This window comes from Sebastes fasciatus, chromosome 1 (genome assembly GCF_043250625.1).
Source record: "Sebastes fasciatus isolate fSebFas1 chromosome 1, fSebFas1.pri, whole genome shotgun sequence".
NCBI lineage: Eukaryota > Metazoa > Chordata > Actinopteri > Perciformes > Sebastidae > Sebastes > Sebastes fasciatus.
This window is the reverse complement of record NC_133795.1, coordinates 38,181,606-38,206,962: the sequence shown is the minus strand read 5'-3', so window position 1 is coordinate 38,206,962 and position 25,357 is coordinate 38,181,606. Positions and strand designations below refer to the sequence as shown.

General features: G+C 39.4%; 2 protein-coding genes across 2 annotated transcripts; both read left to right on the top strand.

The window, feature by feature from the left end:
- The first annotated feature begins 426 nt into the window (after window positions 1–426).
- LOC141774869 (ciliary microtubule inner protein 1-like) lies at window positions 427–3,114 on the top strand. Its single transcript, XM_074647682.1, has 4 exons — window positions 427–642; window positions 1,839–1,920; window positions 2,217–2,318; window positions 2,656–3,114. Exons 1-4 carry the CDS (start codon window positions 584–586, stop codon window positions 2,809–2,811), a joined length of 399 nt encoding a protein of 132 aa, XP_074503783.1. The 5' UTR covers window positions 427–583; the 3' UTR covers window positions 2,812–3,114.
- A 1,337-nt stretch (window positions 3,115–4,451) lies between these two features.
- On the top strand, window positions 4,452–20,741 carry chmp4ba (charged multivesicular body protein 4Ba). The gene is made up of 5 exons (XM_074647675.1): window positions 4,452–4,846; window positions 14,472–14,649; window positions 15,573–15,687; window positions 18,006–18,117; window positions 18,226–20,741. The coding sequence occupies exons 1-5, from the start codon at window positions 4,666–4,668 to the stop codon at window positions 18,288–18,290; spliced, it is 651 nt and encodes a 216-aa protein (XP_074503776.1). The 5' UTR covers window positions 4,452–4,665; the 3' UTR covers window positions 18,291–20,741.
- Window positions 20,742–25,357: the final 4,616 nt, after the last annotated feature.

Here is a 25,357-nt window from a genome sequence, read left to right as displayed (position 1 = left end):
AAACCTGATAAATGAGATTTGTGTGTTAAAATGCAAGAATATAAATAAGAATATTAGTTTAAATGTACAGTGTAAATAAATGCAGTATTAATACCAGAGTAAACCAGAGTAATGCACAGTTGAATTACTGCACAACTATTTTCCACCTGGAACTAATTTTCTTCTCATTTGATAATACCATTTAAAACTTTATCAACAGCTCAACTTCATAGAAAAAGATGCAACACAATAAAAAAAATGATCAGAAAGCACATTATTAACTTAATTTTAGTTTAGTCTTTTTGTGAGTTGTTGAGATTTTTCAGCAGCGTGACTGCAAACACAAACATGTCTGAGATTGTAGGTTCCATCCCACCGTCGCCATGGTTACACACACACAGCACAGAGAGTCAGGGAACTCCGTCTCCACGGTTACACACACACAGCACAGAGAGAAGAGAGCTAGATGTGTCCAGGGAACTCCGTCTCCATGGCGACGGTAAACAGGTCTGCTCAGTGTAACTTACACACAGTTGAAACATTAGCCGGACAGCGAGAAGGAACACAAACACACTAACAGACACCCAACCAGCAGTCTGGACAGATGGCGGATTCACAGCGAACATCTGAACCAATCAACTCTGTGCATCGAGATGAAATCTGGTAAACCTGCTGTGTTTTATTTCAAACAAAGCAAGACAAAGCATTTGGAAAAGATGTTCTTAGTATTGGTGGAAGGATTCTTATCACGTTGACTGGATGTTTAACCAGATGGACCCGGTACCGGGTTCGGCTGAGCTGTGTGTTAAAACACTGCCTTTAAAAACTTCATAAAAAGCTGTGTTGGTCTTTTTTCTGAATAGTTTCTAAAAGCAGAGGCCTTAACGCTACTAAAACAACACTCCAAGTGTATTTTATCCAAACAATGTTTGTTTGTCAATGATTTCAATATTTTAGTTAGAAAATCAACGCATGAGAAATTGTATTTTTACTTTATAATATTTTTGACTGTTTTTATATTGAATGTACCTGACTTTGGATTATTTTTTCTAATCTTATTTACATTGTTATTGATCTTATTTGTTATTATCTAAGTTTTACTTGATCATATTTGATTATTATAATAAACTACTCCATTTGGAGTCAAAATTATTCAGTTTAGTTGTTTTTTATTGATTTTATACTGTGCACAATGGTAGAATGTGATGATGAACAGGGTAAATGTCCTGGCCAAAGGCTTCATTGTGTGCCTTAATAATAATTAATTGTATAAACGTAATTTATAATTGCCACCTACTGTATATTCCATCTAAATCAATTAAGTAAAATCAGTCTATCTTGATTGTGTTTTTTTTTTAACACAACATAGATTTGTGGTGTAAAGTAATGTTAATATGTTCATTCAATTATTTTTCCTTTGTAGAATGAACCGATAGGCCTTTAGGTTTTGTCTGTTATACTAATATCAATCTTGTTGAATGAACTAATATGGTTTTTAATGGTTTCACTAATATCAATCTTGTTTCAATTAGTGTTATTTTTTCAGTGTACTAGCTAAGCATTCCCTTTAATTAAATTACCAAATATCCACAGACATAGATAAAAAGACGTAAAACTATTTTGTTTTATTTAACATTTGGTACCTGTTCTTATTTGCAAAATGCAATAAAATGGACATTATTTTCGAGCCAGATTCCCTTTCAAGAGGTAGAAAACCCATTTGGCACACTTAAGGTGTCCAAGTAGGCAAATGAAGAGTCTGCCTGGTCCTATCCTGACTAAAACCTTTGTAGAATCTATGTGCTTTGTGTTATTTATATCTGTGTGTGTGTGTGTGTGTGTGTGTTTATGTTGTGTAGGAAAGCACATGTAAAAGTTGAGAAGAATTCGGCTGATATCTGGCCCAACAAGTGGGGCTTCCTAACTGAGGCCTACAAGGAGGTACACGCACACACACGCGCGCACACACGCACGCACACACACACACACACACACACACACACACACACACACACACACACACACACACACACACACACACACACACACACACACACACTGCCCTCTACTGTTGAAAAAGTACCATAGCAAGTGCATGATATAGGCAGGACACCAGACTACACCTTAGAAATACACAACAAATTAATTGTCCTCTGGAAAGAAAAAAAGAAAACAGATATTTGTTTCAAGTCTTTGCAGTCACACGAGAACACAAGTGTGTAATATCTGTGTTTCAGTACCAGAGGGAGAGTGTGAAGCTGAAGGAGGCGCTCAGAGAGGAGCATCCCCATCAACACCTGGCAGCACGACCTCCGACCCCTCAAGAAAATATCACCCAAGTACGCTATCTATCTATCTGACCATCTATTTATCTATCTATCTATCTATCTATCTATCTATCTATCTGACTGTCTATTTATCTATCTATCTATCTGACCGTCTATCTATCTATCTATCTATCTATCTATCTATCTATCTATCTGACTGTCTATTTATCTATCTATCTATCTGACCGTCTATCTATCTATCTATTTATCTATCTATCTATCTATCTATCTATCTATCTATCTGACTGTCTATTTATCTATCTATCTATCTGACCGTCTATCTATCTATCTATCTATCTATCTATCTATCTATCTATCTAATCTATCTATCTATCTATCTATGTTTCAGGTTGGCCCCTCTCCTCCAGTCCCTAAGACAACTCAAGGCCTGATTGGTTGGCGTTCAGCTCATTCGCATCTTCAGCTGGAAAAGTATGCCGCGGTGCGTCATGGGAGGCGTAGTTTTCTGAAGGAGCTGGGCTGGCCTTTAAACGCTTGCATCTGACTGGAAACCTCCATTCTGTGTCGTCCTGGCTACTACTACTGTTCTTCATTATGCATTTGCAGCTCCTTCATCAAGATAGTCTTTAGAAATACACGGAGCCATGTTTGTTCTCCAGTCTGTCCTCCAACATTCCAGTAACATCCAGTAGTTATTATTTGCTTCCTGAGCGTTGACTCAAAGCTTTGGTTGTAGTTTACATACACATACACATACATAGATGTACATTGCTTTAATGTTGCGGGTTTCTTTTTTTTTACTTGTGAATTTCACCAAGGGATCAATAAAGTCTTATCTTTATCTATACATCATAATTTATTTGTTCATCATATTTTGTATTATTAATCCGAATCTGCAAAGTAACTAGTAACTAAAGGTATTAAATAAATGCAGTGGTTTAGAAATAGAAGCATAAAATGGAAATACTCAAGTAAAGTACAAGTAGCCTACCTCAAAATTGTACTGAAGAACAGAAGGCTACTTGAGTAGATATACTTAGTTATTTTTTTTCACAGGAAACTACTGGGTACTACTACTACTACTACTACTACTACTACTACTACTACTACTACCACTAGGGTCACGCAGCAGTGCTCCTCCTCCTCAGTTAAATACAGTGTCGGCGCTAGAACAATGTTTTTATTTATGTTAGGAAACTACAGCCTACTAGTATTACTACTACTACTACTACTAAAAAATAATAACATTAATAATAATAATAATAATAATAATAATAATAATAATAATAATATAATATTACAATATATATTATATTATATTATTTATAATACAGTGTCGGCACTAGAACAATGTTTTTATTTACAGTATGTTAGGAAACTACTGCGTACTACTACTACTACTGCTACTACTACTACTACTACTGATAATAATCATAATCATAATCATAATAATAATAATAATAATAATATAATATTACAATACATAATATATTATATTATATTATATTATATCGTATTATATTATTTATAAAACAGTGTCTGCACTAGAACAATGTTTTTATTTATGTTACGAAACCACTGGGTACTACTACTACTACTACTACTAATAATAATAATAATAATAATAATATTATATTATATTACAGTATATAATACAATACAATATATTATATTATATTATATTATTTATACTACAGTGTCGGCACTAGAACAATGTTTTAATTTATGTTAGGAAACTACTAGGGTACTACTACTACTACTACTACTACTACTACTAATAATAATAATAATATAATATAATATAATATTATATTATTTATACTACAGTGTCGGCGCTAAAACAATGTTTTAATTTATGTTAGGAAACTACTAGGGTACTACTACTACTACTACTAATAATAATAATAATAATAATAAATTATTTATTATAATGATAATAATAATAATAATAATAATAATAATAATAATAATAATAATAATAATAATAATGGGCAACTTTTTTATATATATTTGGATGTAATTAATATAATTCTTATATTTAGAAATATTATTAAGTTATGTAAGTAAACGACCTCTAATAATAGTAATCACAATTTAAGAAGATATTTCTGTGAACTCATCTGTGAAATTCCCCCTGAACGTCTCACGGTGTGTGTGTGTCACGCATGAGTCACGTAATGACGTAATGACATCACGAGGCCTTTCTGGAAGACCGGAAGAAGAGAGAACAACAACAACAGCAGCGACAGCAGAGCAGTAACAGCAGTCTTCCAGCTCGGCGACGATAGTTGACGGGAAAGACAACAGACCCGTTTAACGATTACCTGTTCGGTATCACAAAGTACCGGCTGGTCGTGTACGGTAAACTCACCCGTTATAGTTTACATCTAGAGTCAACATGTCGTTGATTGCTAAGTTGTTCGGCGGCGGTAAGAGTGGGAAAGCGCCGACACCCCAGGATGCGATCCAGAGACTCCGGGAGACCGAGGAGATGCTGGCCAAGAAACAGGACTTTCTAGAGAAGAAGATCGAAGTAGAGCTCGTCACGGCGAAGAAGAACGGCACGAAAAACAAACGAGGTGAGGAAAAGCTCCTGAAGGTGTTGGTTTGGTGGATTAGTTGAACCGAGAGTTAGTGAGTGAGTTAGCCTGCGGGCTAACGACAGAGGAGGAACCAGGAAGTTGACAGTTGACAGGCTGCTCACCTGAGCACTAGTCTGGTCACACGGTCGCCTGACTCCATTTTAAACGTGTCTTTTGTCCTTAAAAGGGACTTTAAAAGTCAATTGTAAGGGACCGAGCAGTGAGGCAACGAGGAAACAGGAGTTGTTGAAGTAATTGGGCTTTTTATTTACCCAAAAAACAACTAAACATTATAAACCAAGAATTTAAAGGGACTATTTGTAACTTTCAGAAATGCTTGTTAACAGCGACACCTGTGGCCGTTAAGTCAACGAAAGTCAGCGTCGGGCTCGCGCTTGCTCGCTCTAAATAGACATGAACGAGCATCGCTCAAAACAGTGAGGCGACACACGTCAGCTAAAACCACAATATCACTCTATATTTCAGCTGCTTGGCAGTAATGTTAGCTGACCAGACGGAGGTCTCTCCATGAATCACTGCTGATCCTAGTGTTGGCTTTTCCTGCTTCAGCCCTGCTGTTTCAGCCTCCGGTGCTGAAGCAGGAAGAGAAACGTTATCGTCGACAACCGCGGCCGGAGGGAACAGGAGAGACACCGGCACCCGGACGGAGACGGTAACGTTTCTCGCTGCGGAGCCCCGTCACTTCACAAGACACGGGAAACCTCTGTTTGTCTGGAGGAGCTGCAGCATTTATTTCTGCACAAACGTCCACTGTACGTTCACTAGATATTCTCAGAGCTAAACTAACACGAGAACGCGCGTGTTGTGTGAGTGAAGACAAGCAGGCAGAGGAGCGGTCTGAACAGCATAGCTACACGCGAGCACGTATATAAGAGCACGCATATGCGAGCACACATATGCAAGCGCGCATGGGATCCCGACCCGGTAGATTTATACGTGTAAAAAGTTACAAACAGTACCTTTTAAAGCAATCAAACTATACTTATTCTCACAACTAAACAAGATGTTAACTGGACAAAACTAACCTGCACAATGACACATGAGGGCAGATATATATTGGAGCTTAGCCAAACCAAATAGCACACAAGGGGGGTAACCAAGATGGACACCAACTACAACTAAATACAAAGCAGAACTAACTAAACCCAAATCCCCCCCATGACATGGCAGCACTTGGTTTGGCCTAGAGGGCAGTTAGTACTAATGCTGTAGAATAAAATATCTAGACAGAATCATATCAGATCACGAAGAATCTGAAATAAATTGCTATATATTGTTACATACACCTGGTTGACCATTTATCATCTAAAGTCTGAGACTTTGGCAAGTACACTGACTCAATGACAACCAGCCAAAACTAAACACAAGTTTGACAAAACCAATGTTTGCATAATATTACATGTTCATACTCTATTTACTTTTTGTCATTACTGTTTCTCCATATTGTAAACATGCCACTGCTTCTTCTGTCTACTCCATATGTATAGCCCCAGCCTATCATGTATACTATAACATTCGAGTAAAAGATTAGTATTTCTGAAAGATAAAAGTTAATTTAACAATTAGGGGTGAAAAAAAAAAATTTGATTCACCTATGTATCGCAATTTTTTTATTTTATTTATCACTTTTATTGTTGTAGTCTGAGTAATGTGATATCATATCAGTTCCGTATCCGTCAACCAAAACAAACCGCAGCGAGCCGAAACGAGAAAGTATAAAACGTTGGAGGGTCTGCACGGATACGACCTGCACCCTCCCATGTTAAATCCAGCGTGGTAAACACTACACATCCAGTAAAGTATGGAAACACTAGACCCGCCTCTTAAAAGGCCCAGACACATTAAGCCGCCATCAAAGAACTAACGGCGATGAAGGCCGACTATTGCGTCGCCTCACGTTGTTTTTGTCTTGGCTGACAAGTTGCACTCGAACACACCACAAAGACGACAGCTGACGGCCAGTTAGCACGTACGTTCTGCAGGTGGCGGTAGTCTGTATTCGTCATTCATTTTAAATCCATCGTGGTAAACACTACACATCCAGTAAAGGATGGAAACACTTTGGGTTTCACACATTGCAGGAAAAGCAGAGCTAGACAGAGCAGAGCTAAAGCTGCATGCTAACTCTGTCACGGACAGGAAACGTTATCGTATCAAGGTAACATGCGGTCGGGCCGGCCGTCACTCTCATCTCCGTGGTCAAATTGGCCGATGCTACAACTGTAGAGCACCCAGATACTGACATTTATGTTAAATGCATTGAAACGGCCCCGATGGAGCTGACCATGGATGTATAAAGAGAACGGAGCTGACGGGAGAGCTAGAGACCACCTTGGAGAAGTTAGAGGAAGTAGACACGTGGGACTACGTCCGGTTTTCAAAATAAGGTGTTAGCAAAGGGAACTGCATATACAAAATACATATATGGAAATAAGATTGATTGGATTATATTCACCAGAAGTAAAAAAAAAAATTACATGTCCCTTATAAATTAAAAAGAAAATACCACTAATTTGTGAGGGAAATGTAATTCCTGACAATGACTGATATATTTGACTTCAGGACATCTCTGACTACATACATGCTGAAAATCAAATATTTTTACTGGATTCATTTAGAGATTTTCCAAAGTAAAAGTCCCTAGAAATGTATGATTCAACTTTTTTTCCATGGTCTAGTGTTAAAAAAGTAAACTCGCAATAAATGCTAATATCGAATCACAATACTTAAAATCGCGATACATATCGAATCGGCACCCAAGTATCGTGATAGTATTGAATCAGGAGATAGGTGAATCGTCCAAGCCCTATTAACAATACATACAGCTGTGTTGAACGTATTTCCAGAATCTTCAAATGGTCTTCTTACCATCAGTTCTGCTGCATGATGAAAAAACATTTTGAACCCATTTCCCCAGTATGTGACGCAACAAACAAAGATGGTGGGTAGCTGAAAATGACATATTTCCTTGCCATTTCTTTCCTTTAGGTCTATGATGAGAAGTAAAATTTACAACTTGTATTATCTGTTGAATTTGTCTATATTAATTGTACTATATGATTTAATACTTTCATCCACAATGACATGTTTTATGTTTTTCTTTTACAAATAGAGCAAGGTGACATGTCATTTCTGACTATTTCATTTCTTCTACTAATGTTTATAACACCACCAACAATGTGCTGCGACTAACCGTACTTTTAAGAGGGCTGTGAACACAGCACAGTGCTCCTGTCTTCATTAGCAGTTTTATCTTGATTAGTTACGTGGGAGCGCCGTTTTACTGGTCAAACCGAGGCAGTAATTAACCACAGCTGGACCTGCAAACTGTCAAACATTAGCTATGGGCGATATGGCTTGCTATATCAGTATTAGTCACTCAACCTCCTCAAGCATGATGACTAGCGGGTATTTCACGTAACAAGCAATGAGGAAACTGGTTTCCTCAAGATCACACGCACTGTCTTCTTTCTGCTTCAGCTCTGGCCATGGCAAAGGTTTTATTTCAGCTTTTTGGGGACCCACCACTCGCATCACCCGACTAGCAGAAGAGAACGACACCAGAGACATTTATTGTATTTGCTTAGTGCAGAGGGACGGGCAGTGTGGCTTGTTTGCATTTACACATGCCTTTTAAAAATAAATCATTTTAACCATTAACACCCAAAATAAGTCTAAATGTACGAAAAAGCACAACTTTTAACAAGCAGCCGGATCATGTTTGCTGTGTGTTTAAGTATATTTTACTGCTTTTGCAGAGTCCAACAAAATTGCATAACACAGTTCCCTATTTGTTAGGTTGGATAAGATCCAAGGCAAACATGGTGTGAAGTAATTTTACTGTTATTCAGCTCTCCTGTTTCAGGAGAGTTTTTATAATGTTGTGATAATACCATTTACCGTGATGTTTTAGGCCACAATGATACACCCTTAATAACATACGGCCAGGTGTCCAGATGTGGTTGCTGGGAGATCTGTGATGCAACCAAATCCTTTCTAAGAAAACACAACACTAACACGAGCAATGTGAGCTCGTATACTTCTGGTTTTAAAAGTCCTTTTCTTCATTACATGGTCCACCAGCTTCCACCCCTGAAACCTGATTTTCAACATAGTTGAACACAGTTCGTCAGTTAGCGTCACTAGTCGAGGGATGAATAACGACACACACAATCTATAAATTCCTCAAAGCAAACGAACCAAACCAACAACGATAACCGCATCTGCTCGATTGATGTTTGGGTTGCTGGAAAAATGTAATAAATAGTTCCTGACAATGACTGATATATTTGACTTCAGGACATCTCTGACTACATACATGCTGAAAATCAAAAAGATTTTACCGTATTAATTTAGAGATTTTCCAAAGTAAAAGTCCCTAGAAGTGTATGATTTAACTTTTTCCCATGGTCTAGTGTTAAAAAAGTTAACAAAAATCACAATAAATCGCAATATCAAATCGCAGTACATATCGAATCGGCACCCAAGTATCGTGATAGTGTTGATTCAGGATATAGGTGTATCGTTGCAGCCCTAATGTCCACTGTTTTACACACTGAAACCTGCAACAACGTTCAAATGACAGTGATGTTAACGCCAGTCAGATCATTCTCAGAGGGTTAACAGTTGGCCAAGTAAACCAAGAACTGAGGAGGAGAATAATTCCTATATGATATTCCAATTTTAAGATCATTGTTGATCAATGAGACAGGCAGAGTCTAAATAAAATAATACATATGGTTCTATTTTTCACTTTTAGATGTTAAATGATGTCAGAAATAGGCCTACCAGTAAGCTACAGTTTAATTGTTGCCCTATTCTAACAAGACTATTTCATTTAAAAGATATATATCAGGTTATCTTGTTCTTTTTTTCACTATGTTGCTGTGACTGGTGCATTCTGGTCAGATTTAATTATTATTTTTGTCTCATAATAAAGCTCAAAATGGTAGCTGTATTATAAGCAACTAGGTTAAAAGGCTATGTCAATCCTGTATGCACAAAAATATCATTGTTAAAGAACCCCCGGGCAGGGTGCACAAAATAAAGAGGTGGATGGGCAACAGCTAAAATCTGGCCTAGAGCACCAAATTGGTCAGGGTCACACTGGGTCAATAGAAAAGAGCAGGACAACAGGAATAACAAAGGGTCACAGTATCAAAGTGAGACTAAATTGGAGGGTGCGGCGGTCTGAATGCAGCTCTGTAACGGAGGTAATCTAATAATGATTTGTGTGATGTTGGGTAATGAAGTTATCGGTCCAGGAATAAAGCCGCGTGCTGATATAATCAGATGAATCTGGAGCTGTCAGCTGCTGTCTGGCTCCTGGTGGACCGGGCCGACCACATACAGTAGACTGATAAAGGTGTGTTCGTGTTTGTACGAGATAAAGCCCAGTTATTATGTATTTAAACCAGCTGTGAACAGATGTCTGTTCGGATTCGTCTTTATTCTTTATCAGTTCTAATTTTCAGTTTCAGATTTTTGAAGTTCTTGTAAAGCTGCATGTAACAATTTCACCTTGTTTGAAGTCCTGTAACGTTAGCTGCTCTGTGAGGCTGTACCTAGGCACAACAGTGCTTTTGAGCTACATGCTAACACAATGCTAACATGCTGATGTAAAGCAGGTATGATGTTAACCGTGTTCACCCTCACGATTTGGCCCAAACAGCACACACCACACACTAACAGATTCATTCATGAACAACAAGAGTCGCGAATAAATAAACGGAAATCTCTCTAAATCTCTGGCGATCAAACGTGACTTTAGTGTAAACAAACATGGCGGACGACGGGCAGGAAGAATTAGCGATGTTAGTTACTTTCACAAAGGATGGATGGATGAAGTCATGGAGACACGTTAAATAAACATTCATGTTGTTGCCACTGATCAACAAGTTGCTCCTCCATCTCTGAGCTCCGTCTTACTACTACTTTATGCTTCACGTTTAGCATTAGCTCATGCATTAGCCGTGGACGACATGACGGCGGTGGTCGTCCTTCCTTCTTCAGTCAGCTTGGTTCTCTATTGGCTATCGTTCTTTCCCGCGTGACTGCGTCATCAGCTTTACTCGGGGTTCCCCACACACAACAGGATAGCCCGTCCTGAACATGTTTAATATTTACGATTTGAAATCGGTGCAGCCAGGATGGACTTCAGAGCCGATCAGGGGTTGTAAAAAAAACTCTCTGAACATACCTCACACCACAGGAATATCAACAAAATCCGGGCTTTGCTGACGATTGTCAGGAGGAATCAGGCCCAAAATCGGCTTGATTCTCGTGTAGTGTGGACCCGGCATTGTTTTGGTGTGTTAGCATGCTAACATTTGCTAATTAGCACTAAACACAAAGCACAGCTGAGGCTGATGGGAATGTCATTGGTGTTGCAGGTTGTTTCGACATAAACCAAATTATTGAACACATTCAAATGTTGACCTGATGACGGCGCTAGATGAAAAGTCACAGAAGGGATTAGAATTCATATCGGGGGAGTCATGGATTTGTGCACCAAATGTCATGTCAATCTATCCGATAGTTGTTGAGTACCTGCCGAGATATTTCAGTCTAAAATAAAAAAAATGAATGAATCTTTGAGGTTTGTTTACATGCAGAAATCACATTTCAGAAACACACACGGTGACTTTGTTTTCAGTTTAAAGGATGAAGAACAACCCGGTTATAGAGACTTTTACTTGGAAAAACTGCTGAGTTGATCCCGTATACTCTTACCTGTGTTCCTAAAACACCTTTTAACTGTTGTTCGTACATTTGCGTGACACAGATCTTGACAAGGAAAGCATCGCTGTGGCAGCAACAAAACACAACGAAAGCAAAGTAATTGCTTATGGCTGTGCATCTTTGTATATATGTAAATATAAACCTAAAACATGCACTACTAACAGGCTGCCTTCCGCTGAATCATGTCAGCTACTTGTTGCTGCTCCAGGGGGCGACAGCAAGCGCAATATATGTTAATGCTGAACCCAAATCCTAATCTTAACTTTGATCTAAAAGATAAACCTTATGTGACTTCTATCTCGTCTTTTAATCATTACTCTAAAGTGAAGCTGTAATCCAGACACACGGCAGCACTTATCTCTTGTTACTTCATCACCCTCCTCCCTCCTCACACACATGACTCAGCGGGTTCAGGTTTTCCATGTCAGCACCAACAGGGGAATTCCCTTTGTCCTGGTTCAGATAATTCCACATGGAGAAAGGCAAGTGCCAAAACATACAGTGTCACAGTTCAAAGAGCGATACTGAAATGCTAAAGACATAATTGTCAATTGGTGAACTAATTGATTAGTTAATGACTGAATGCCAGCTGGACTCGAGTTTTAGTAGCAAAATTGCCAAATAACTGTTTTAGTCTATTAATTGTCAGAAAATAGTGAAAATGGCCAATCACAATTTCCCCAAAAATATATTCAGTTTACTATCATCGGATAATTAAAAGGTTTTTAGAACATGTTTAAATGCTTTAATGTTCAAAAACACATAAGTTCTTTCCTGCTGTCTGTCTGAATATACCTCTAGTATTCACCCTGTGTCTGGAACGCTCCGTTTTAGACCCATCTCTTAAAAGGTCCAGACACATTAAGCCGCCATCAAAGAACTAACGGCGATGAAGGCCGACTGTTGCATCGCCTCACGTCGTTTTTGTCTTGGCCGACAATTTGCACTCGAACACACCACAAAGACGACAGCCGACGGCCAGTTGGCACGTTGGCACGTTCTGCAGGAGGAGGTATTCTGTATTCGTCATTCATTTTAAATCCAGCGTGGTAAACACTACACATCCAGTAAAGGATGGAAACACTTTGGGTTTCACACATTGCAGAAAAAGCAGAGCTAGACATCACGGCTAAAGCTGCATGCTAACTCTGTCACGGACAGGAAACGTTATCGTATCGCGGTAACGTGCGGTCGGGCCGGCCGTCACTCTCATCTCCGTGGTCAAATGGGCCGACGCTACAACTGTAGAGCACCTATATACTGACATTTATGTTAAATGCATTGAAACGGCCCCGATGGAGCTGACCATGGATGAATAAAGAGAACGGAGCTGACGGGAGAGCTAGAGACGGACTTGGAGAAGATAGAGGAAGTAGACACGTGGGACTACGTCCGGTTTTCAAAATAAGGTGTTAACAAAGGGAACTGTATATACAAAATACATATATGGAAATAAGATTGTTTGGATTATATTCACCAGAAGTATAAAACATTACATGTCCCTAATAAATTAAAAAGAAAATACCACTAATCTGTGAGGGAAATGTCTTTATTCTTTGATTTTTGGGTTGCTGAATTTTTTTTAAAAATAATTCCTGACAATGACTGAGACTGATATATTTGACTTCAGGACATCTCTGATTACAGACCAAATCAAACATTTTTACTGGATTAATTTAGAGATTTTCCAAAGTAAAAGTCCCTAGAAGTGTATGATTAAATTTTTTTCCCATGGTCTAGTGTTAAAGAAGTTAACAAAAATCGCAATATCGAATCACAATACCTATCAGCACCCCAGTATTGTGATAGTATCGAATCGGGAGATAGGTGTATTGTCCCAGCACTACTTTACAATAAAATGAACATGTCTACTGTTTTCTAGACTAGACTAGTACATTTATAACCCACTTTCTGAGATGGCACTTAATATGGCGGAGCCTCCACACAAACACGCAAACTGAGAGGAAGTAGATAGGGGGAGGGTGGAGGGGGGTTGGTATGAGAAGGGCCTAAATCTTTTTCTGGCATACTAAATAGTACGATAGTATGGGTATTGAAACGCACAGTAGCTCTCAAGTTGTGGGCGACATATTCTGATGAGCCTGCATGTGACATAGGAAGCGGTTTTCTGATCTACACAGCCCACAAAAAACAAATGACTGGGTTGTCTTATTTCACAGTTTGAGGGTTGGTAGGCAGTCCAGATACCCACATGTATGAGCACAAGCACTGAAAAGGGAGTTTTTTCATAATATGTCCCTTTTAAACAATTAATCCTTTGTCAAAATAGTGTCTGACAATCGAATTAGCTAATTGTTTCAGCACTAATGCGACAAATGTCACTTTTCATAATCTACCAAAACCAGTTCGAGGTGTTCTTTGCACGTCAGGTTTTCCAAATATTACCACCCCTTATTATATTCTATAGATCTTATTTAGGTGAGAGCAGACCTCTGTGAGCTTGTTCAAGAGAGCAATAGTGAGGGGACAAACCTAAAACAACCTAACTAAAGCTTAGTGCATCTGCAGGCAGAAATTCGGCTCAGACAGGATTTTATCAGATTAACAGAGTCCTGCTCCATTAGGACAAACACTGTAATTCAACATGCAGCTCATCAGCTTCATGTGTCTCAATCACAGTTCCAATGTCCACTGGAAGTGTTATCAGAAGCACTGTGTCCTCAAGCTCTTTGTCTCTGTCTTTCTAACACTTTAATTTCACATTTTAAAACACTAATTTACCCCTGGAAGAAAAGAAAAGCCTTCTTTAAAAGTAAGAGTCTACAGCTGCTTCAGTATGGAGTATTAGCTGTCTCCTGTCCTGAATTAACGTTGTCTCACCCTGTCTCTGTCTGTCCAGCGGCTCTACAGGCTTTGAAAAGGAAAAAGCGCTACCAGCAGCAGCTCGCGCAGATCGATGGTACGCTGTCTACCATCGAGTTCCAGAGGGAGGCGCTAGAGAACTCCAACACCAACACAGAGGTGCTCAAGACCATGAGCTACGCCGCCAAGGCGATGCAGGCTGCACACCAAAACATGTAAGAGACACATTTAAGTCAGATTTGTTTGTAGTTGCCAAGGTTCTTGTAGGTGGTTATTGTAAGTACTACATATGGAGGATGGAAGCTGCCAAAAATAAATGAATGACTCGGTAAATGAATAAATAAATAAAATGTCATTAGATGCAGCAAAACTAATATAAAAAATAAATGTTGTCATTAATTAATTGATAAAATCAGACATAAATTGATATTTCTGTTTTAATTTGCTTTTTTATTTATTCATCTTTATATTAATTCCCTTATTTATGTACTCTTCTGCCACAATCCCCTCATTTGCATAATGAGGCAGAAATGTATAAAGAAAGGAATATGTTAATAAATAAGTTTGAGGAAATAAATACAGGGTGAAATGCAAAGGGAACATTGTGCAGAAATAAATAAATGCAGAAATAAATACATATATTTAAAAAGAAATATAAAATGAATTAAAAAATAAATGAATACATTTAAAAATTAATAGAATAAATGCATAAGTAAACAGAAGGGAAAATCAAACAGAAGATTAAATAAATAAAGGAATTGATACAAAGATGAAAAAAATAAAACAGAAATATCAATTTATGTCACATTTTATCAATTAATTAATGGCTACATTTATTTGTAATATTATATTTGCTAGATTTAATGACATATTTATTTATTAAGTCATTTATTTATTTTTTATTTTTGTCAGTTTCCAACCTCCATAATTATGAGTTACTGTATGCATTAACTAGTGATACTACTTCTATTTGTGTCTCATCCCTTTTTATTATCGTATTTGCTGTTTTTGTCTTTCCTTGTTTTCCTATAGTATCTAAATGGCTCGTGGTCCATCATTGGTTTATATCGAGACGTGTTTGTATTTATGCATACATTTTTTAATATCGTCTCTCTCGTTGTGTCCTTCTGTTTCACAGGGACATAAACCAAGTAGACGATCTGATGGCGGACATCACAGAACAACAGGAAGTGGCTCAAGAAATCTCAGACGTAATCTCCAGACCGATAGGTTTCGGAGAAGATTACGACGAGGTGAGAACGTAGAAATCAGGAACCTTAACCTGCGTTTGACCCGTGAACTATCCGGGGGAAGTTGTAGTCATAAACATCGCCAGCTGGCCAAACACAAATCTGACAGCTGCACCAGCTTGTTTACAGCTTCATTCACTCACCAAACAAGCACAGTAGACTCTAGTTATCAGTGTTAGGACCTCTGCATGTCCCCTCTGCATCCATTCAGAGTCCTAGGTGTTTGGAGAAGACACTTTCTACTGTGCATGTGCTGTAATATTTATCTGTACAGAGCTGTGGGACTCAGGATCGAGTCGCCAAAATAAGGACATGAGAGTTGACTTCTGAAGACTCGATTAGAAAAAAAAGTCGTTGACCATAAATAATAAAAAATGCAATATTGTGTGTAGTTGTGCCTTTTGGAGCTCAGCCCAACCGCCACGAATGATAAGTAACACAACCAACCAGGATGCACGCTAGAGACGCCCCGATCGCGTTTTTTAATATTAGTGATTAATATTTAAAAAAATTATTCCAACCGTCCCAAGGTCAGTGTAAACCGTCAAGAACTCTATATGTTATCCTTTTATTAAATTTTCCCAACGGTTAATAAACTTGTGACCACAGGGGTCTACCTGGCGCCGCTGCGCCGCACACACCGGCTGTGACCGCTCCATTTTCTTCGCGCCGATTACCTCATTAATGTTATGGTTCCCTTATAGCGTTGGGTTAAAATCTGAAATATTGCCAAATATGCGCTTTCGCTTTTCGCTTCGACACCAAATCCTCCACCATCTGTCGGTCTGTCAACTCTCTCGTACCGGGTGTGAAATCTGACTCCTGCTACTCTGAGCTCAGACTCTATACAGAGTTAGAAATAGAAATGAACTAAATGGGTTTCCATTCTGTAAAAATCGGTGTGTGCCCGACCACCGTGTTACACCGGCAACACCGACTACCGCGACAAGCCTATTAGGAAGTTAAACGGGTCATAATTCCCTCTCCATTATCTATTTTATATTAATGTGAAAACATCTCCTTCAAACAACTGGATTTATTCAATTCCTTTTCCCTGCCGTTCGATGTTTAAAAGGGACTATTTGTAACTTTCAGAAGTGCTTGTTAACAGCGACACCGTGGCCGTTAAGTCAATGAAAGTCAGTCTTTGCTCGCTCTAAATATACCTGAACGAGCATCGCTCAAAACAGTGAGGCGACACACGTCAGCTAAAACCACAATATCACTCTATATTTCAGCTGCTTGGCAGTAATGTTAGCTGTCCAGACGGAGGTCTTTCCATGAATCACTGCTGATACTAGTGTTGGCTTTTCCTGCTTCAGCAAAAGCGGGTCGGTGCCGGGGCTCCGCAAAGAGAAACGTTATCGCCTCCCAACTGCGCCCGCAGGGAAGACACCGGAACTTTACACCGGCGATAACATTTCTCGCTGCGGAGCCCCGTCACTTCACAAGACACGGAAAACCTCTGTTGGTCTGGAGGAGCTGCAGCATTTATTTCTGCACAAACGTCCACTCTACATTCACTAGATATTCTCAGAGCTAAACTAACTCTCCTGCAGTGTGTAGCATGCGCGCGTTCACGTCTAGAGGTGGAGCAAGACCGCGAAAACACGCGCTGTCTGAGTGAAGGCAAGCAGGCAGAAGAGGAGAGGCTCCGGCCACACGCGAGCGCGCATATGCGAGCGCGAATGGGATCCCGACCAGGTACATTTATACGCTTAAAAAGTTACAAACAGTCCCTTTAATATAGTTTTATATCGCCAGCTGGCGTTAATAAATGCAGTTGCAGTCTACGTTTGCCGCTCCATGCGCCTCGAACGTTACATGTGTGCATGAATAGTTTCATAATGAACCAAAAATACTTTTACACTTCTCAACGGGTGGGCTGGCTGGCCCTCACCAGGCGCGTTTCCTCCACGACCTGGTTCGACTCGGAAAGGCCCGGGGCTCGGGGTGAAAGCGGCTCGTGGCTCCCGCGGGGCCGTTGAGTGAGTGCTCGCTGTACCTCAAAATTGTATTTAAGTACAGTACTTGGAGTAGTCTACAGACCACCACTGCCAGAGCATCACATTGTTTACAAGAGCAGAAGATCTTGTCTCTTGTCCAGATTGATGCATCTAACTTTAAAATGAACAACAGTTTCTTCTGGGGCAGAGGTGGTACCATCCTGTCCTCCGACCCTCCGCCTCATCTTGAGACAGGAAAAACCCTGTTAACGTTATCAATAGCACCTTTAATTATAGGGTATGTCTGTGGTGTGCCTACACAAACCTGTTTGCTTGGTTACTTATTTACATGTGTGTGTGTGTTTGTGTGTTCAGGATGAGCTCATGGCTGAGCTGGAGGAGCTGGAACAGGAAGAGCTGGACAACAATCTTCTGGAAATCGTAGACGACGTTCCTCTACCCAGCGTACCATCTGTGGCACTACCAGGTATTATATGTCCCCGGTGCTACTCCATCCACATCACAAACATCATCTACACAATAACATCATTAAATGTCATGTTTTATCGTGCTTTTTTTTCTTTTTTTTTTTTAGCCAAGAAGAAGGTGGAAGAAGAGGAGGACGACATGGCGGACCTCGAAGCCTGGGCGGCTAACTAAGCTAGCTTGCCCTGCTAGCTAGCTAGTGTCCCTCTCCTGTCTGTCTCTGTGCTACCAGGCTGCTCCCAGACTTCTGGAAGAGAGACAGGGACTCTGGGCTGCTGAGCTGGCTGCTCCGTCTTAAAGCCTACGTCCCGATATCTAACCACAACCCGACTTTAAAGTATGCACTCGTGCTTATATTCACTGACTTAAAATGAAATGAACCCAGGCTTTTTCTCCTCTGATTAATGTTACAGTAAGAATCTCTTTGCTCCAGCTGCACACACTCCTCAGTTTCTTAAGGGCATAGAGTATGGATAACAGATGTGGCGGCCTGTGGTTCTGTATATGGAAGTTCTCTTTTTGACGAACACGAATGCGCACTTTGGGCAGGAGAGTGCAAGTGCATACTTCTAGGGGAGGGTGTGTGGAGGAACAGGACGAGGCTTGTTTCTAGGAGGAATGTGAAGAATAAACCAATGTGTGTGTGAGTGGGGGGGGGGGAAGCAAAGTCAGAAAGACATGATTCAGCCATTTTTTCTGCTTCCTGCGTTGTCATCTCTCTGCTCTTCTACAAGGATGATGACGACCCGTCGTCTACAGCGTCTCTGCTAAACTCTGCAGCTGCAAAAAAAAAGATGAATGATGAAAATGTTGGACTTGCTCTTTGAAATATCGCTGTCAAACTACAAAATACATATTACAGCAGGGGGAACATCTCGTAAAGGGAGGATCTAGGGTCTCATCCCTCTGTCAGCCATATCTCCAACTAAAGTGTCCGCGGGCGACGTCTTGGTCACTCATCAGGCTCTCTGGATCTAATCAGTTAAATTCCTCAAATGTCATGTGAGGGGAAAACAGAGTATTGTTAATAGAAAAGGGCTTTTTTCCATCACTGAATATTACAGTGGCTCCGGTGCCTGTTTAAAGGCACAATGAGGAGGATTTGTCGGTTGTAAACGCAACATTCAAAGCTGGCCCCGGCTTAGCGAGGGTTACGTTAAGGCCCAGACTCACCAACCCAACATCGAAGAACTAGCGGCGACGAAGGCCACCGTTGAGTCACATCGCGTCTCCTTTGTCTCGGCCGACAAGTTGCACTCGCACACACCACAAAGACTACAGCCGACGGCCAGATAGCACATGCGTTCTGCGCCTGCGTGAGAGGAAATAGCTCTCCACACCAGCAGGCGACGGTAGTTTGTATTCATCATTCTGAAAGGGAAACGGGAAGACCGACGACGGCGGATATACAAGCCGTTGTTATGATACGTACATGGAACAAAGCGGCGTCTGACGACCATTCTCACACCGCTCTCACTCACCGCTTAGCTCCATTCCAGATATTGATGTCACCGTGAAAATATCCGTGTGTTGGAACGATCAGATGAGATGAAGATGAAAAATGAGAAGAGCCTTCTGTGTTTTTCCTCTTGACTTTTCTCGTTGACTTGCTTTCCTCACTTCCGTTTCTCTTCTCGTGCGCTGATTGGTTTAAGCTGAACAGCCATTTTCGTAGCTTCCTCTTCAATGTGTGCTTACGATCCGGTTCATCCATGGTTTATACCAACAAGCCGATGCTAGCTTCTACTTGATACCTTATCTCCGTGATTCCTCAGTGACTCTTTAGTCGTGGAGCTCTAATATGGCTGCCAGAGGGCACATTGGAAGGCCTTCTGTTCCTCAGTTTAAAGTTACACGTGCCTGACACCTCCAGAGCCTTCTCAGTCTGTGGTTTAACAGTGATGCACTGTGAGAAAGTCCTACATTGGTTGAATTTAAAGATAGTGTGTGTGTGTGTGTGTGTGTGTGTGTGTGAGTGTGTGACTGTGTGACTGTGTGTGTGTGTGTGGAGTTTTCAGCCTTTTGACACAGTGACCTCTTGTGCATATTTAGTCAAATTGAGATGGTGAGCTGGATTCTTTTTTTTTTTTGCTCTTGACTCACCTGTAGTGCAAAACTGATTCAAACATTGAGAATCCATGTTGGTCTTCTTGATCTGCTCACTGCCTCGTTCCTCACGGCTGTAGCTACACTTCCTTCCTCCTATCAGCAGACACTGTTATGCACGGACGGATTGGGGTCGGCCCACAATCAATCGGATGGTTGTAATCAAAGCCTTTAAATAAATGAATCTAATGAAGTAGTGATTTGAAACTTGTGCTCATTTTTGTAACGCAAAAAAATCACTTTATTTGGTGAGCGGATCGACCCCAGTCCTGATATTTATAGACAAACTAATGAAAAGAAACTTGCATATGCCAATAGTTTGTTTTTCTTCCTCTCTGTTTACCTCCGATATCACTCATGTTCTATGTGGCTGTACAGAAACACAGCGTGACCTGTAGCCCGTTCCGCTCAGAGCTCTACGAAGACGTTGGACACTGGAGATTTTCCGTGTGGAGGCCATGTTGCTCTGTAACTGGCGTTGTATACAGTTCATCTTAATAAAGTTGGGGTTCGATGCAACTAGTGTCTTTGTTGTGTCTGTTCATACAGAAATAAGTTCATCAGCGATCATCTGGAGCGTTGTTCTGTGAGTACTCTGGTATTCAAACATCTTCATAACCACCTCTTAACCATCTCAAGTACTATACTTGAGTAAGATTTTGAGGCACTTGTACTTTACTTGAGTATTTCCACTTTATGCTACTTTATCCTTCTACTCCATTACATTTAAGAAGGAGGGAAATGTGTTTTTTACTCTACTAGGTGGTGTCTGTATCTACAGAGACCTTGCAGCCCTCTGCCTGGATTGTTTCTTTTCTTCTTATTTTGCTGTGTTCGGGACGTTTCTGGGCTTCAACAATAACGTTTTACTCACTAACGCCGCTCGCTCTCTTCATTCACTCTGTAGCTCGCTCCACCATCGCTACTCTTTCTCTCTCGCTCTGTGGAGGAGGGGTCAACTTTGTTTGTGTTGACCAACAGCAACCAACAACTGTTACATATTCTACCTTTAACAGGATCTGCATTTTTGCGCAAGGTGTTAAAGATGCTGCTGTTCTGACCTTTTAACCACATTACATGTTTTTTTAGTTGTCATGGAGATTTAACATTGGTGCTCACTGTAACCTGAAGAACTAAATATATTATTATTTAGACTTCAATAGTGAACCTATCTGTTTTGTATGTAATTTAGAAATCTTTAGGCAAATCTGAATTTTTTTTTTACATTGTAGATATTAATTTAATGCTCCCTTATTATACACATAAAAACACTTTTTACTCAATTCTTTAATACTTTAGTTCACATATAGCGCGGATGCAGTTTTAATGGCACAACAATGTAGTGCCACCTGTGGTTTGCACCAGCAGTTGTATTACTCACTGCATTCATAATAATAATAATATAGTTATAAAGGGAAAAATAACAATCCTACTGAATAAATAATCCTATTTACGAGGAAAAACATAATTCCCAAAATCGGAAAAAAATTAACTGTAGTAATTTGGTGACAGTGGAATGATATATACTTGAGTACTCTGAGTGTTTAACTAGAATTTAAACTCAAACCTGCAACACTTGAGACTGTTAGGGTGACCAGTTTAACCAGGCTCTTAAATTAGCTGTAGTATAATGTTTCTACCAGTGGGCTCAGTTTAGCCCCTTCAGCTTGAGGTAGTGAGTCTGGCACTTCCTCTATATCTAGGCTTAAGGTATATTTTACAGCCATATATATTTCTTATTTTCAGGACAAATTAGGCTTCTCAGAAAAGGCGTCTTTTAGCGTGTGAATAGTACTGTACATATTCTAGAATATTTTCTTTGAAAAGAGTATTTGATCTGCCTCAGGCTGTTTGTGAATATCTCATATCCGTGACGTCCTCCCTGAACAAAACTAGGGTGAAACAGGAGAAACCAAGTCACATTTTCATATTATATCAGTCAGTCATTTGTAATGCTAATTTTCAGCTACATTACGCCAGTTAAATTCCTCATTTAGGTTGACATGTATCTCTGATTCTTCTTGTAAGGGGCATAGTTTATGTGTGTGTAGAAAAAAACATTCAAATTCTTTGCTAAAGAAAAAGATTCACATTAATTAAAAGCACAAGTCCTGCTTCAAATGTTTAAGTAAAAATAAAACATCAACATCACGGCTTCGTTGAATACTCGATTCTGATTGGTCAATCACGACGTTCTACGGTCTGTTATTTCATTATAGCAGGACGCTGCTATGAATAACAGACCGCTGGAATGGATGCAGTTCTGATCTCCGTACACAGCAAGAGGACTACTTTTTGAGCAGAAGCAATAAATACATTTTTAAATCAATAAAAAAGTTTTAAATCTCTAAAATATTTTTAAACCAATAAGATCATTTTTAAATCAATAAAATAATTTTTAAATCATTCAAATATTTTTTAAACAAATAAAATCATTTTAAATCAATGAAATATCTTTTAAACCAATATTTTTTGTCAAATTATTGATTTCTTTAGTAAGTAGCCATAAAATAAGTGGGGTGAGCGGGTCAATATTGTGAAATGGGTTCATTTCGCAATAATGACTGTCTCGCTGTACATTATCCCGTACTTATTACACGGCTTTGGGGAATATTCGATTCTGATTGGTCAATCACGGCGTTCTATTATTTCTTTATAGCAGACCGTCGCTATGTACAGTAAAACAGACCAATGCTATGGACGCAGTTCTGATGTTGGACTCTGGAGGACCGTTTTTGTGTCAAATTATTGATTTCTTCAGTAAGTAGCCGTGTCATAAATGGAATAATGTACAGCTAGCGGGTCAGTGTTGTGAAATATACCTCGACAGGGCGATGCCGCACAATGACCGGCTTGCTGTACATTATCCCGTCCGTAGTCCATACAGAAAATAAAGCTGGTTGGTTTGGACTCTTAACACTGCATCACATTTCAACTGGTTTTTGTACATTTTACAGTAATATGTAGTGTCAGCAGAACAGCATATCCTTCTAAAGATGAGTCACACAAAATATGCTGACTAACTTTCCTCCTCTTCATCACGTTGATTTTTAGTCTCCCATGATTCAAATGTAAAAATACTGAATGTTGTTGAAAACAATGTCAGTGTGTGAGGACCTTTACACTCAGTGACTGAGACAAGGTCCAGTATAGAGAAGATACTGGAGCAGAGGCCACGGCCAGGGTTAGAGTTAAGATTGGGCAACGGCTATTATTAGTACACACACACACACACACAGATGTGTATAAGACATCCATTTATTGCTGCGTTCTGTGTATAAAAGGTGCTTTACAAATAAAGGTTTCTACATTATTAATACATATACATTACATTATTATTTATGGCTGTCAATCAATTGAAATATTTAATCGTGATCAATCGCATGATTGTCCATAGTTAAACGTGATTAATTGCAAATTAATCACACAGTTTTTATCTGTTCAAAATGTACCTTAAAGGGAGATTTGTCAAGTATTTGATACTCTTATCAACATAGGAGTGGACAAATATGCAGCTTTATGCAAATGTATGTATACATTTATTATTGGAAATCATTAACAACACAAAACAATGACAGATATTGTCCAGAAACCCTCACAGGTACTGCATTTAGCATAAAAAATATGCTCCAATCATAACATGGCAAACTGCAGCCCAACAGGCAACAACAGCTGTCAGTGTGTCAGTGTGCTGACTTGACTATGACTTGCCCCAAACTGCATGTGATTATCATAAAGTGGGCATGTCTGTAAAGGGGAGACTCGTGGGTAGCCATAGAACTCATTTACATTCACATATCTGGAGGTCGGAGGTCAAGGGACCTCTTTGAAAATGGCCATGACAGTTTTTCCTCACCAACATTTTGCATAAGTTTGGAGCGTTATTTAGCTTCCTTCATAACAAGCTAGTATGACATGGGGACATTCCTTAGGTTTTTCTAGTTTCATATGATACCAGTATCTTCACTCTAAACTGAGCCGCTACAACCTATAAATTGCAAGTTGTGTTAATGCGTTTAAGAAATTAAACAAATCAAACGAATTTGAGTTAACGCGTCATTATCACATTACAAGCAAAGAGCAGATACTTGGCTATGTAACAACACCTTATGTCATCATTGTCTGCTTAGGGCTGAACTGCACTGACTGGCCCCACACTGGCTTCATGCAGTTTCATCTGAACGTCAGGCATACTCCAGCTCCAGCTGTCATTCCTGCATGCTTATATACAACACTAGTCTTATGTAAAGCCACTAATTATGAGAACATTTTCCACTTCATTATCTGACTAAAGATACTGACTAAACATAAATTAATTGACTAAACATGCCTTTAATTAACTGACTAAACATTAAACTGCCTTTTCTGCCAAAGCAAAGAGCAGATACTCGGCTGCCTTTTATCTACATTGTATTTGCTTAGACTGAATGCTCCGGTATGTCGCCCCAGGTCTTCTGTGTGTCAATTGGTTTGTGGTAATTTTATTAAACACACCTTTATATGAGGATATGAACCTTGTGATCACAGTGTAAACTAAAATAATTACAAAGTAGATTTTGACACAGGGCTCATACAGTATAAGATAAAGCCATAAGATCAGGTTAAAATGCAAGCCTTGCTTTAGTTGATACTGAACTCTGGTGATACAAATTCTTAAAACAATAAATAAAAGCAATTAATAAATTCACCAAGCAGTTACCATGAACACACAGTCCACTCAGGGTTTTTGCAGTAGTAGCAGCCATTCAGTAATTGATAAAATGTGACATAAATTCATATTTCTGTTTTAATTTGCTTCTTTATTTATCTAGCTTTGTATTAATTCCCTTTTTTTATTTACTCTTCTGTTTAATTTCCCCTTTTATTTATTTAGTTTTGCATTTATTTTGTGACAATATAATTATTAGCCAATTCGGAAAGCACCATATTCCAGGCAAAAATTGCTCCAAACACTCATCGTGTCTAGAAGGGAGCCCTCGAACTGCGAAATCTAATCCGAGATCTGCAAACACGTGCAAATAGTCTCGCGAGACTTTCTTTCCGACGACCTATCCTAACCTTAACTATTCCATATCAATGCCTAACCTTAACTAATCGAGATCAACGCCTAACCTTAACTATTTGACGTCAATGCC

What these genes read in the sequence shown, in the direction of transcription:
- chmp4ba (XM_074647675.1), top strand. Translation starts at nt 4,666, where the DNA reads ATGTCGTTGATTGCTAAGTTGTTCGGCGGCGGTAAGAGTGGGAAAGCG. An exon ending in TCGGAGAAGATTACGACGAG is followed by an intron (nt 15,688 to 18,005) that starts GTGAGAACGTAG and finishes TTGTGTGTTCAG; the next exon opens with GATGAGCTCATGGCTGAGCT. An exon ending in ACCATCTGTGGCACTACCAG is followed by an intron (nt 18,118 to 18,225) that starts GTATTATATGTC and finishes TTTTTTTTTTAG; the next exon opens with CCAAGAAGAAGGTGGAAGAA.
- LOC141774869 (XM_074647682.1), top strand. Translation starts at nt 584, where the DNA reads ATGGCGGATTCACAGCGAACATCTGAACCAATCAACTCTGTGCATCGA. An exon ending in GTGCATCGAGATGAAATCTG is followed by an intron (nt 643 to 1,838) that starts GTAAACCTGCTG and finishes TATGTTGTGTAG; the next exon opens with GAAAGCACATGTAAAAGTTG. An exon ending in CTCAAGAAAATATCACCCAA is followed by an intron (nt 2,319 to 2,655) that starts GTACGCTATCTA and finishes TCTATGTTTCAG; the next exon opens with GTTGGCCCCTCTCCTCCAGT.